A 13,928-nucleotide genomic window follows, 5' to 3' on the forward strand; every position below is an offset into this window, starting at 1 on the left:
GCTGAGAGTCTTAACCACTGGACCAGCAGGGAAGTCCCCTCCCCTGAGCACTCTTGAAGGTACTATTCCTCCAGGCAGCCTTCCTTGAGCACCTTCAGGCAGAAAGCATCGTCCCTTTCTCTTCTGTGCACCCAACAGCCAAGGGCCCCTTTCTGAGCACCCCCATGGCCGGGCCCATCTCTGCTCATTCTATGCCCTCACCTCAACTCCTCCCAGCCTGTAGTGGAGGAGGCGAGGGATGAGGAGGTTGATATTTGAGACCCTATGAAAGCTGAATAATGCCCCCCCCCAATACCTAGAATCTGAATCTGTTACTTAACAGTAAAGATGGACTTTACAGAGGTGATGAAATTAAGGATATGGAGTTGGAGATGTCCTCAATTACCTGGCTGGGCTCAGTGCAATCCTGGTGTCCTTTTCAGGAAGAGTGCAGCAGGAAAGTGAGGAAGAGAGTGAGGAAGATAAGTAGCATGTGCTGTTGTAAGGAACTGAGTCAGTGGTGATTTGTTGCAGCAGCTGGGCAAACCTACACAGACCACCAGTCAGCCCTGCTCTTGCCTGACCAGTTTCCTCCCTGTGGGGCTGGGCTGGGCCTGCCCCGTGACGCAGCACCCTGGTCCAGGCCCCTGCAGGCGTCATTGGCCCCGATGTTGGACAGGAACTGGTCCAGGGAGACACTCCCTCAGACGGAGCAGCAGATCCCATCGGAAGCAGCTCTGCTGGCGCGCCTTGGTGAGGATGCCCGGAGCCAGGTGAACCGAGGTGCCCGCAGCAGTCCCTGAAGGGCCGTCCCTCCCTACAGAGCTGTTCCGCACCCGTTGTGTGCCAGGTCCTGAGGACACACATGTAAACAGTCAACCAGGTGCCCCCAGCCCCAAAGAAGTGACATTTCTCCCTGGAAAACGCTGGACGCCGCTCTGCCGCACAGCACCCCACCACTGCGCGACGTGAGGCAGACAGGGCCCCAAGGCCTGCGGGGAAGACAGAAGGCCCTGGTCCAGTTTGTGTGGCGAGGGGCTGCCCCACTGTGATAATTCAGGAAGGCTTCCGGGAGGAGGACCCCCTCCCTGCAAACTGCTGTCCACAGGGAGGGCGGAGGCCCCTTGCCCTCAGTGCTGACGAGGTGCTGAAGGAGTCCTGGAGAAGGGCAGAGACTGACCCTGAGCATTCAGAGGGTGGAGATGCGGGTGATGGGGGCTCCTGGTGGGGAGAGGGGCCAGGAACCCTTGCGGCAGGCCAGGAATGTCAGGAGAGATCCCCACCGACACGGCCTGACCTGGAGGCAACCTTGGCCGCTCTGAGCCAGACCACAGCTGCCCTCACAAGAGGAGGCTTCTAGAGAACTCCAGAAGCCACCCACCACAGTGGGAGCGAGGGCCGCTGCAAGCTGCTGCTCAGGACCCAGATGGGAGCCCGTCTGGGAGGCCTGGGCCCCTCCCCGGCATGCCCCAGCCCCAGCCCCAGCCGGGTGCACAAGGCCGCCACGCAGGCCCTGCAAGGAGACGGCTGGATCCCACCCAGGCCCAGCCTGCAGGCAGCAGAGTGGAAAACAAACTTCCCAGCCCGGAGAGAAGCAGGGTGGTTGGTCCCAGCCACCCGCAGACGTGGGTGCGGACCCAGGGAAAGCCCAAAGTATGAGTCGAATCAGAGACGGCAGCCCCGGTGCCAGCCAGGGCTGAACGTCCTCCTGGGGCGCTGATGACTCGGAGGACACTTCTGAGGCTCAGGGTCGGGGGCTGCCCCTAGCAGGGCCCCGCGGGATGCTGCCCAGGGGGCTGGAGTCCCAGGAGAGATGGGGACCAAGGGCACCCCTGGCCCGTTGATGGGTGCCTCCCCGCGGGGCCTCGACACCCACGGGGCTCCTCCAGCAGTGGCCCACGGGGACTGCAGTCGGGGCTGCTCCTTGGGAGGGTCCCTGCCTCCTGAGGACGCCCGGAATGAGCCGCTGGGCCTCGCTGGAGCAAGGCGCCCTTGCCCCGCGCCCGAGGTCTCCGGGGCGATCATGGGGAGCCTCGGGACTACCCTCGGGTCCCCGCGCCCCGTGCCCGCGGGGTCCGTTCAGGGCCAGCCTCCGCCCCCCGCGCGCGCTCCGAGCGTCCAGCAAGTGTCTCTGTGTCCTTGGGGAGCCCCTCGGTCTCCAGCGCGTCCTCCGAAGCCCGCGATGGGGCGGCGTCCGGATCGGAACTCGAGTCCGGGTCGGGGGCCGCGGGGAGCGGCGTCCAGCCGGGGGTCCGGAGCGCCTGGGCGGTGGGCCGAGGAGGGAACCAGGAGAGGCCAGGCGCCGGGGCGAGCGCCACGAGCTGGGGCCGCGCAGGGTGGGAGGTGGTGGCGCGCGGGATGAGGAAGAAGATGTAGACGCCCGAGACCACGAGCCCCGCGGCCACCAGCACGGCCAAGACGACGGCCGCGTGGAAGAGCCAGGCCGAGCGCGCCAGCGACAGGCGGCGCGACAGCGGGCGGCCGAGGCGCAGCGGCGGCGGCGGCGGCGGCGCGCGGGCCTTGCGCGGCCCGTGCCCGGGCGGCGGCGGCCGCAGGTAGAGCAGGCCGCGCCGGCGGTCGAAGCGCACGGAGCCTGGGGGCGCCGGCGGGGCGCGCGCGGGGCCGGGCAGCAGGCCGAGCTGCGTGGGCAGCGCGGGGAGCCCGCGGCGCGGGGCCAGGCGCGTGGGCGCGCGGCACACCGGGCATGCCACCGCCGCGCCGCCGCCCACCGTGGCCAGCGACAGGCGTGCCAGGCACTCGAGGCAGAAGACGTGGCCGCAGTCCAGGCTCTTGGGCAGCTTGAACACGCCGTCGAAGGGCGACACGCAGATGAGGCACTCCACCGGGGAGGCGGGGGCCAGCATGGGGCCCGGGCTGCCGTCCGCTTCCTCCTCACCGCCCTCGTCCTCGTCCTGCCCCCTGCCGGGGGAGCGCGGGGTGCACGCGGAGCCCGGGGTGCTGGGGCCCGAGCCCCGGGGGGCCCGCGGGCGGCGGAGCCAGGGCGGCCGAGGGCAGGGCATCCGGGCCGGCCTGCGGGGAGAGGCGGTCAGCGGCCTGGCTCTGGAGGGACCACCGACACGGGGAAGGGCAGCAAGAGGAGCAGAGCCGGGAGGAGGCGGCTGGAAGGCAGGAGGGTGCGGGCAGCGGCGGGGGGTGCGGACCCGAGGCCGCCGGCGGGCAGGTGGGATCTAGAGGCTGAGGACTACGGACAGACACCAGGAGCACCGCGGACTGAGCCAGACTTGGGGACCCCCAGGCGGGAGCAGAGTGGACCTGAGGGACTTCAGAAAAGACCCGACGGGCTCTCAGGAGAGCTGAGCAGAGACAGACCGGGGAGACCACAGATCAAAGGAGAAGCAGGAGAGGGAGAGGCCCCAAGCCTCAGGACGTCGGGCCGGCAGCCCACCCGGCCAGGAGGTTCCCCAAGCACAGACCCCAGCAGCCTCTTCCTACCTGGTGGCGCCTCCACCCTCGGGCTGACACTTCAGCACGGGTTCTGACCCCATCCCTAGACCTGCCTGGAGGTGGACACCGCGCGCCCCTCCCCGTGGGCGCCGCCCACGGCGGGGCCACGCCCCCCAGCTTCCCACTGGACCTGTTCGACAGCCCCCAGGAAGGTCCCGTCAGGACTGAGCGCACAAGCCTGACCTCAGCAGTGTCGGGGGCGGCTGGAAGCACAGGTTGACAAGGGCATGACAGTTCAGGGCCTGGGAGGGGGAGCCCTTCCACCTCCAGCCTTCCCCAGCTCATGAACCTCCCACCCAGTCACTGTGGGATGAGAGGTATTGGGGGTACCAGTGTGTCCATGTGCGGGGGGGGGACCCGGGCCGGGGACAGCGTACCCAGAGCCACCTTCTGGGGTCCTGGGGGTTGAAGGCGGGCAGACCCACAGTGCACTGGACTGGGCCACCGCTGTGCGGCCAGCAGACGGGGGGAGACACTGTTGTAGCCCAGGGCCCAGGCCCTGACCCCAGCTGCTCCCTGGCAACTCTCAGGGTGGGCTGCACCTCCCAAGTGCCCTCCCAGTGCCATCTCTGCCAGGACAACCCCACCCCTCTCATCTCCGACACCTGCCGGGACGGTCCAGGCAGCCAGGCCTGCAGCCCAAGGTGCCGCGGTTTCTGAGTCAGCGATACTTCCCGAGCTGAGTCCTCCCTGGTGAATCCAGGTCCCCACAGGCCGAAGACACGCCAGGAATTAATGCGGCCAACTCCTCAGACACCATGCTCAGCCCGCCCCTCACCCTCGGCTCCCACTCAGCCCCCGCCAAGGACAGGCACGGAGGAGGGGCCGCCCCACAGGGCAAACAGGTTTATTGTGGCTGCAGCCAGCGATCAGCGGTTAGACTTGGCCACGCGCTCCAGCTCGTCCTTCTTCTTGATGGCGTAGGAATTGGAGGAGCCCTGCAGGAAGAGACGTTTAGCTCAACGCGGACCCCCTTCCCCTTGAGACCCCCCTGCCCCCTACAGCATCCCCGCCCACCTTAGCTGCGTTGATTAGTTCATCCGCCAAGCACTCGGCAATGGTCTTGATGTTCCGGAAGGCGGCCTCCCGGGCGCCGGTGCACAGCAGCCAGATGGCCTAGGGGCAGGGGGCCAGCTGAAAAGGTGCCCCCACACCAGGAGGGCTCACGGTTCTCCGGTACCGGGCCCCCTAACACACCCTGCCGACCACGCTGCCACCCGCAGGCCCACCGAGCATGGTAATGGGAGCCCACGGTGCTGCCCAGAGCAGGCCGCTAGGGCTGGGATCAGACAGAGAGCCACAGAAAAGGGTGTCAAAGGCTGAGGCCTGGGTCCCTGATGGAGCAGATTTAAACCGGCTGAGACGGGGAAAGCAATGTGTGCTCCTGGCGCGGAAGCCTTGACTGAAAACAAACAACTGTAAAGGGTGTGCTGGTGCCAGCTCCACAAATTGGACCTGTGATGCAACGTGAGCAACAGATTGCGGTTACATTCCTTGCAGTGACGGTGGGGACAGACCAGACTACCTAGGAGACACCTGCTGAAGTGTTAACAGAAAAACGGTCAGAACACCTGCAATGGGTGGGTTCTCACGGTCCAAGAAAATAGAAAACAACATAAAAACATACACCCAAATGAAACTGGTCCTTCAGCCAAACAATGCCCAGGAGAGGGCCAGAGCAAGGATGTGCTCTGTGGGGTGGGAACCGTGGAAGGCTTCCTGGAGGAAATGACACTGAGGTAAAACATGCAGATGCGAACATCCCCAGGTGCTAGCCTCTGCCCCAGGCAGCATTCTGAACCAGCCAGGTGGCTGTTCCTGGGTGCCTGCATGTGCCCAAGGGCCCCGAGCCCACCTGATTCACACGGCGCAGCGGGGACACGTCCACGGCCTGCCGCCTCACTGTTCCAGCTCGCCCAATGCGGGTGGAGTCCTCCCGGGGGCCGCTGTTGATGATGGCGTTCACCAGGACCTGCAGGGGGTTCTGGGGGGTGCGGGGGGACGTGCATGAGCCAGACGCCCAGCCCGCGTCCCTCCCCGTCCCTGGAGGACCACGGCATGTGTATGGTGGGGGCGCTGTTGGCTGCGGGTTGCCTGAGGGCACTCTCCCTGCCTGGCCCCGAGCCCTACCTCGCCAGTGAGCAGATGGATGATCTCAAAGGCGTGCTTGACGATGCGCACGGTCATGAGCTTCTTGCCATTGTTGCGGCCATGCATCATCATGGAGTTGGTGAGGCGCTCCACGATGGGGCACTGTGCCTTGCGGAAGCGCTTGGCCGCATAGCGGCCCGCGCTGTGGGGCAGGTACTTCGCATACTTCTCCTTGACAGCAATGTAATCCTGGGACAGCAGAAGAGGGGACGGAGGGAGCTCACTCAAGAGCAGGAAGGACATCCAAGGGTACCAGGGGGACCCAACACCCACTTATGGGAGCCCCCACCCACCTGTGGGCTTTGGATGTGAGCCCCTACCTGCCGCAAAAATTAAAATCTAAGCAAGTGACCCTTGGAAGGAAAGCTATGACAACCTAGACAGAGTATTAAAAAGAAGAGACATCACTTTTCCAATAAAGGCCTGTATAGTTAAAAGCTGTGGTTTTTCCAGTAGTCATGTACAGATGTGAGAGGTGGGCCATAAAGAAGGCTGAGTGCTGAAGAACTGATGCTTTTGAACTGTGTGGTGCTGGAGAAAACTCTGGAGAGCCCCGTGGACTGTAAGGAGAGCAAACCAGCCAATCCCAAAGGAGATCAACCCTGAATATTCTTTGGAAGGACTGATACTGAAACTCCAATACTTTGGCCACCTGATGCTAAGAACTGACTCATTGGAAAAGACTCTGATGCTGGCAAAGATTGAAGGCGGGAGAAGAGGAGGACAGAGGATGAGATGGCTGGATGGTATCACCAACTTAATGGACATGAATCTGAGCAAACTCTGGGGCACAGTGAAAAGAGAGGGAAGCCTGGTGTGCTGCAGTCCATGGGGTTGCAAAGAGTTAGGTAAGAGTTAGCAATTGAACAACAAAGTGTCTTCTTCACAAGGTCCCTAGAAGAGTACTTGCCTAATAATGGGAAGAAGGTTGTGGAGCACGAAGGAGATGGCGGCCCACAACTCCGGTTTTCTTTAACAGTGTCCTTCACTCTTCACTGACATTTTGTATCAAACAATTCTTTGCTGTCCTGCACACTGTAGGGTATTCAGTAGCACTCACCACTGACACCCGGACAAGTGCCCGGACATTGCCTAGTGTCCCTAAAGGGCTGACAGGGATCCATCCCAGAGAACCAGTTTTAAAAGAATCATTCAACAATCTTGCCTATGGATACATACAAGTCCCAAGACAATATCTAGTAAACACTAAATCATTGGGGGAGGGGCTGAGTCAGAGGACTCCATGTACCTGAAAAGGACTACTTCTGACCTATTTCCAGGATGAACCCTACATTAAAAACTCACTCTACCACAAACAAACAAGAACATATACAAACAATGAGTTTCTACAAAACCAAGGACTGACAGCAAAGAATACAGGATTCTGACATAGGCATGACAGACTGGAGTCTCGTCTGGAGAGAACCATTTGCACAAACAAAACTATACAGAGGGGTGTACATGCAGGGACTCGCACTGTGCAAGAAAAAATTGTGAATACCAAACACCCCAGCAAGCATTTGGTTAAGTTGCTGGGCCCCAGGTAGAGTCCAATACAGCTCTGTAGTGAGATTTTTTTTTTTTTTAATATTTATTTATTTGGCTGGACAGGGTCCCAGTTGCAGCGTGTGCGATCTAGTTCCCTGAGCAGGGACTGAACCCAGGCCCCCTCCACTGGGAGTGCAGAGTCCTAGCCACTGGACCACCACGGAAGTCTGACGGGGAGACTTTTGATGCCATGCTGACTTCTGCTTCCCCAGCCTCCTGGAGAACACCAGGGAAAAGTGAAAAATTGTTTTTATATTACTAAAGTTTTGTACCAAAAAAAGCAAGAAGGAAGAGGCAAACACACATGTGACAGACCATCATGTGACCTGCCAAGACTAAAACATTTACTATCTGGTCATTTTAAGTTTGCAAACCTCCTCCAACAAACCCATGAAATAAAACAGCTCTAGAAGACACTCAGAGAGAAAAACAGGTTTGAATTTTCTGTTGGGCTCAGTGCCTACGTACTGTAATATACATGAAAGATGAAAGTTCTCAGTTGTGTCGGACTCTGTGTGACCCCATGGACTATACGTCCATGGGATTCTCCAGGCCAGAACACTGGGGTGGGTAAACCATCCCTTCTCCAGCGGATCTTCCCGATGCAGGAATCAAATCGGGGTTCCCTGCATTGCATAGAGGTAATTAAATAGTAATGCTGGTTGGGTGGCATCACAATGGACGTGAGTTTGAGGAAACTCCGAGAGACAGTGAAGGACAGGGAAGCCTGATGTGCTGCAGTTCATGGGGTCACAAAGAGTCAAACATGACTTAGCCCCTGAACAACAATACTAATGCAGTCAGAAAACATAAATTTCTTTTTATAAGGGCCCCACAAATGTCCTAATGAGCCCAAGTGTAAAACAATGTGGGGGCAACACTGTAGTGGAGAACTCCCATTTACCAACTTCAAAACCTATTACAAAGCTGTAGTAATCAAGACTGTGATACTGGCACCAAAAAAAAAAAAAAAAAAAAAATAGAGACCAATGAAATAGAGTTCTGAATCCAGAAATAAACCCTTCCATCTTTGCTGAATTGATATTCAACAACAGTGCCAAGGTTATTCAATGGGATAAATAGTCCCTTCAACAAATGGTGCGGGATACATACATATACCATATAAATGAGACTTAGGTAACATTTTATGGCCTAAATTGTTAAGATGCACAAAACTCCAAAAGACAAAAATCAAATGTGCTAGGACAACTGGATTTCCTCCCACAAAATAATAATTTGGGGCTTGTACACTTAAAATACTTGTGCAAATGGAGGGACGTGAGCACCTGAGGGTTTTGGTAAACTTAGGGCTCCTGGAACCAACATGCCCTCAGACACTGAGGGACAACTGGAAAGTCTTTAGATTTTCAGGCATTTGAATCTTTGTAATTTGACTCTTCTCTCCAGAGCACAACTTCTGAACTTGATGAATATTGCCCATTTTTATTTAATTCTAAAACATATAATTCAAATGTTATAGCCTGAATGAAACAGTATTACCTTTGCCATTTTCAATACTTGAGTAAAATAAGAAACACCTTTAAAAAACAAAATGTATAAAACTAAAAAATAAAATTTCTGTATATTTCCCTACAACACAAAAAAACTAAACCACCTGTGGGATGTGATAATTACTGTGGAAGGAACCATCTCCTGGGAAAAACTGTAGCAACCTCTAACAGGATACAAAGAAAAGCAGATACGGTGGGTGTGGTGGTCCAGGAATCCCTCCTTTACCTGTCCCACCTTCAACTCTACTTGGGAGAAAGGCTACAAGTTTCAAGTGACCCCGCCCCCAGCTGGGGAACATAATCGTAACACCCTCCACACCTGCAGAGAAATGTCATTGATCTGCACGTCATCGGTGCTCCACTTTCCAAAGAGCTTGATGTCGGGGGTCTCTGCTACTGCAGGTGCAGCTGTTTCCCACTCCGTCATCCTAGGGATAAAAATCGTCAAAGCGCAGGCATACTTATCACTGACTCTGAGGCCAGCTTAGAGCACAACCTGAGAAGTGGGAAATTACCAGCAACCAAAGAACGCTGGGAATTATCTGGGGCCACCATGCTGAATGCTAGAAAAACCACTCATCTGTCAGCAAGCCACACCTGTCTCTTACCCAGGAATCCTGAGGCCCAGAGCTGACAGGCACCCCCTCAACAGTTGCAGGGCGGCCCAGGTATGGGCAGGTTGAGTCCAAATGCCCTGACGGTGCATCTGCTAGAATTCAAACCCCAACCATGTTCTTCCAGAGCTCTGTGAACCTACAGATCCACAACTCTCCTTTGGACTCAGCTCCCTCATCAGTAAAGTATAAGGGTTCTGTGTTTTACCAATACAAAAAGTGGAGTCCGACCCCGAGGGGATCTTTAGGGGCTGTTATGCAGGAGGAAGCGTCTCCAAAGCGTGAGTCTTGTATGTAAGGAATCTTCTTACGTAAATAAAGTACAACTGCAAAGACCAAGGCAAACCGCCAGCAACTTCTCCAGTACGCCGCGAGGCAAGGCTACGGCGGCGGCGGCGCTGAAGCCAGAGGGCGAGGGTAACTTTCCCCGCGCCTCCATCCGGTCACCCGCACTAGGAAAGCCCCCGGGCACGGGGCACACCCACAGCTTCCGGAAAACCCAGGATCGCTCCTCGGACCCCCTACTCCGCGGCAGCCTCACCTGAAGACACGGCCGAGGCGTCTCTATCGCTCGGCGTGGACCACGCGCCGCCCAGACACAGACAGGAAGAGGCCGCGCACCGCGGGCCGAGGCTTTTAACTGAGGCGACAACTTCCGGGTCAGCGAAGGTGGCAGGTGCGCATGTGGACTCGGCCTAGTAATAGACCAATCCGGAACGAGCATGTAAACGCGCCCTCAGGGTCAGACGGAACACGTATACATTCAGCGCATGCGTTCTCGCAGAAGTGGGCCCAAAAGCCAGTCTGGCGGAAGTCCAACTTCCAGCCCTTGAAAGCTCGTCGAGGGGCACTTGCACAGGCGCAGAGGTCTCTTTGAGGCTAACGCCACCATGTCTAATAAGGTCAGAAGTCTGGCCCGCGGTGATCGCTACGCCGACCCGCACGCGTTGCATGCCGAGTTGGCTGGGTGCTGCCGGGACGTCTTGACTGCGCTCCTCTGTGGTCCCGGCCCCGAGCGTGTGGCCAGGCTCCACTCGAGTGTCCGTCCCCCCTACACTCCCGCGGCCGGGGTTGCTTGGGGCCTGAGCCTCCGAGAGGGGACCCCTCGCTTCACCCCCTGCCGGGGTCCTCTTCCCCAGTGTCTCTCCTTGTTCCCCGCTTCTTGCCCCATTCCGCGTGCGGGAGGAAATCGGGGAGGGGTTCTGGCGGACAGCTCCCTCCCTTTCTGATTCAGCTAGGGCCTGTGTTGTTGAGGTCTCTAGTCGAGTGCATGGGCCGCACCGTGATGGGTGCCCTGTCCACTCTGCAGCCGCACTCAGTGACCCCGGCGATCGTTGTGGAGAGCACGTGGCAAGAGTCACACCCCCAGCCTAGACCCTGGAGCCGAGCTGGGAGGTGGACGCCTCCTCGGCGGGCTTCGCAGACGCAGCGACCCACCAGCTGTACACCCGTGCTGGCTGCAGATGGCAGGAAGCGGCACCTGGCAGAACTGAGTCCCCTGAGCCTCCTCACCTCCAAGTGCCCATCTCAACCTCCACCGGTGGGAGTTCCCCTTCTGAGACCCGAAGGGGCTCAGCCTCGTGACTCAGGCGGTCCTTCATTTGTCTCCAGCAACCCCACTTGTCCACCGTCCCAGCATATGAATTGCGGGTGCTCAGTAGCTGCGGTGTGTATTGACTGACTGACTGACTACTGACTATAAAGACTCGGTCCCACCCCATCTCAATTCCTGGAGCTTTTCAGAAACTCTGGACTGTCTCAATCGCAGCTCATGTCTTTGTCCAGGGGGGACACAGGACTTGAAGCTGGTCTGGGCAGAGAATCAGACCTCAGGCTCTAGGGGGGTGGAAGTCTGGGAACTGAGCCCAGAGGCCAAGCCCCCACCACCCCCACCACCCTGCATCCTGTAGCCTTCCCCTGGCCTCTGCCCTGCTGTGTGCAGAGCAGCAGTTGGGCTTCCCACCATGGTCTGTGGGGATAGGGAGGGGCTGAGTAGGCTCTGTCTGGTCCTGGGGGATGCAGCTGGGGAAGTACTTCCCAGGGGAAAACAGGAAGCTAGGAGTAGGCACTGGGCACTCTCACCCAGCAGGATATAGAGTGCCCCGCCTCCAGCCCTGACTCTTTCTCCTCAAAAGCTGACAAGGGCCCACCCCTCTGAACCTGTTTCCCCTGTCTGTGAAAATGAGAACTAAATCAAACAAGGTGAGTAAGGAGTCTGTGGCCTGGCCATCAGTGGTCACTTGATAGTGGACATCTTTATAGACTTGACAAGAGTGACCACCGTGCAGTGAAGAGCAGATGGGAGGACCTGCTGTAAAGCCCTCTGTGGTGGGGGGGTCGGGGGTCACCTTGCTTAGCTGAAGATCACACACTATTTGCCAGGGCTAGGGTAGTCCCACCTCTCCAGGTCCCCAGACACAGGTACAAAGTCTGGAGTCTGATCCTGTAAGCCTCGGGATGCTGGTACTGTGTTCTCCAGGCTGGAGGGGGCAAGGCTCTGTAAACCCCACCCCCTACCCCCACCCCCGCCCAATTCCTGGTGCAGCATGTTCACTCTGGGCTAAGGAGCCCTGGCCATCCTCTGTGCCCTGGTTTTCCAACTGCTCCATGAGGGTGGAATGTCAGGCTTGTTCTCTGTGTATCCCCAGCTGGAAGTACAGCCTCTGCTCACAGTAACTGTGGCACGTCTCCAGAGTCTTGCTGCTCCCATTGTGGGCTTCAGGCAGACACTGAGTCACTGGGCCTCCTTCCTCCATGAGACACCAATTTCAGACCCATAGTCCTTCTGTCCCCTGTTCAGAACACCTCCTCACGTGGTTCTGTCCCTCTTCCTGGCCACCTCTTCTTAAAAATTAAAAAAATAATTATTTTTATTTGGCTACCCCTGTTTAGTTGTGGCATGTAGGATCTAGTTCCTTGACCAGGGATCCAACCCTGGACCCCTGCCTTGGGAGCACAGAGTCTTAGCCACTGGACCACCAGGGAAGTCCTCCTGGCCACCTCTTAATCGAGGTCAGCCTTGGGAAACCCCTTCCTAATCCCAGGTAGGCATTAGGAATCTAGGAATCAGACCATTTGCTCTTCAGAACAACTTGATTAGGTAGTCATGGAGGCCCAGAGAGGTGCAGTAACTCACCCAGGGTCACACAGCAAAAGGGGGCAGAGCTGGAATTCTAAGCTGGTTGCCCCAGAACCTGACCTCTCCTCCCTCAGCTGGCCTCTCCACTTCTCTGCATCATGTCTGCCCCAGTGCCAGGGAGCTCAGCACCTACAAAGTGCCCAATAAATATGTGTCCAATGAACAAATGAGTCCAGTCAACTCTAGGCCTTTCCACTGGATCTGGCATGATTCAGAGAGGGTCTCTTTCTGCCCCCTAAGCTCCTCCCTTATTAAAGAAAAGGTTCATGAACCAGTAACCATATACTTACCAAGGAAGGATGGTCTCTTTGATTTCAAACCTGCTCAAAGGAACAAATGAATGTGAACAAACAAGCATATTTATCATTCCTCTAACTCCTGCAGGACTATTAGTCTTCCTGCCACCCGCCCACCACCACCCCCCACACATACACAACACCCGCACCCACCTCCTTGGCAGAGAGCAAGTTGATCTTTCCCACTGCCCTGGCCACTGAGCATCAGTCTGGGCTCACAGGGATGGGTGGCTTGTCCAGGATGCTTGTTATAGGACTAGAGCTCAAGGCAAGGGAGGTGCCTGGACCAGCTCACCTGCTAGGTGGGCTAGTCTAAGCCCAATCCCCGTCTTCAATTTGCTTAGTTGTAAATCAGGACCACATGTTCAGGGTGGCTCTTCGGAATGAGGGCCAGAAGGGGCAACGGGACAGAAAGTGCAGGGCTGGGATGGCGATGCCCGAGCAGCTGCAGACCTGTCTCCTCATTTGGCAGAACTTGGGATGGAGAATAGAGGGGAGGAAGAACTTAGGACAGGGTATTAATAGGGGCTCTCAGAGGCTTGGATTAAGGATAAGTCCAGAAACACATTTCGAACATCCAAATGTCCAGAGTTAGTGGGTACAGGATCTCAAATTTTGGAGGCCAGATGTATGAGTTCATAAGTTTCACAGATACAGACACTAGCGGCTGCGATCTGGAGATGCAGGGCACAAATTCGGAGAGAAAGGGGGACCGGGACTCGAAGAGAGGAAACCAACGCCTTAACTGGGCGAGAAACGGATACATGGATTTGGGCGGTGGGATCCAATGGCAGAACTGGGGTAGAATCTGGCATCCGGACTCGTCTGAACTAGAGGCGGGAACTTAAGTTAGGCCGGAGCAGGAGGACCCGGCCGTGGGGATTTCGCGGCGGAGCGGGGGAGGGGGGGGGGGGGCGGTCTAAGGACACAGTTCAAACATTCGAGGGAACGCTCTGGCCTGCCTGTCCTCCGAGTGGAACCGACTAACAGCCGGGACCCACACCGAAAGCCCCGCCCTCCCCTGGGCACGACCAATCACTAGCGTAGAAGTGATTGTCAGCTGTGTGACGCCACGTGTCTCCAAGGCGATGGCGAATCGCAGGAAGGCTCCAGCTTTACGCGGACGCTGGAGTACTTACCGCCGCCTTCAGAGAGGGGCTGGGCTCGGAAAAGGTGGTGGTCGCCAAGGTAACCGGGAGGCCTGGCCAAGCCCGGAGACGATCGC

At 57.6% G+C, this 13,928-nt stretch overlaps 2 protein-coding genes across 2 annotated transcripts; both read right to left on the minus strand.

Annotated features, from left to right (window-relative positions):
• Positions 1-1,941: 1,941 nt before the first annotated feature.
• RNF225 (ring finger protein 225) lies at positions 1,942-3,143 on the minus strand. Its single transcript, XM_070386932.1, has one exon. The coding sequence runs from the start codon at positions 2,997-2,999 to the stop codon at positions 2,019-2,021; it is 981 nt and encodes a 326-aa protein (XP_070243033.1). The 5' UTR covers positions 3,000-3,143; the 3' UTR covers positions 1,942-2,018.
• Positions 3,144-4,263: 1,120 nt separating this feature from the next.
• RPS5 (ribosomal protein S5) lies at positions 4,264-9,949 on the minus strand. Its single transcript, XM_005902420.3, has 6 exons — positions 9,810-9,949; positions 8,974-9,082; positions 5,575-5,784; positions 5,300-5,428; positions 4,462-4,560; positions 4,264-4,382 (listed from the first exon to the last, which is right to left on the minus strand). Exons 2-6 carry the CDS (start codon positions 9,079-9,081, stop codon positions 4,314-4,316), a joined length of 615 nt encoding a protein of 204 aa, XP_005902482.1. The 5' UTR covers position 9,082; positions 9,810-9,949; the 3' UTR covers positions 4,264-4,313.
• Between the last annotated feature and the right edge of the window lie 3,979 nt (positions 9,950-13,928).

This window comes from Bos mutus, chromosome 18, assembly GCF_027580195.1.
Source record: "Bos mutus isolate GX-2022 chromosome 18, NWIPB_WYAK_1.1, whole genome shotgun sequence".
Taxonomy (NCBI): Eukaryota; Metazoa; Chordata; class Mammalia; order Artiodactyla; family Bovidae; genus Bos; species Bos mutus.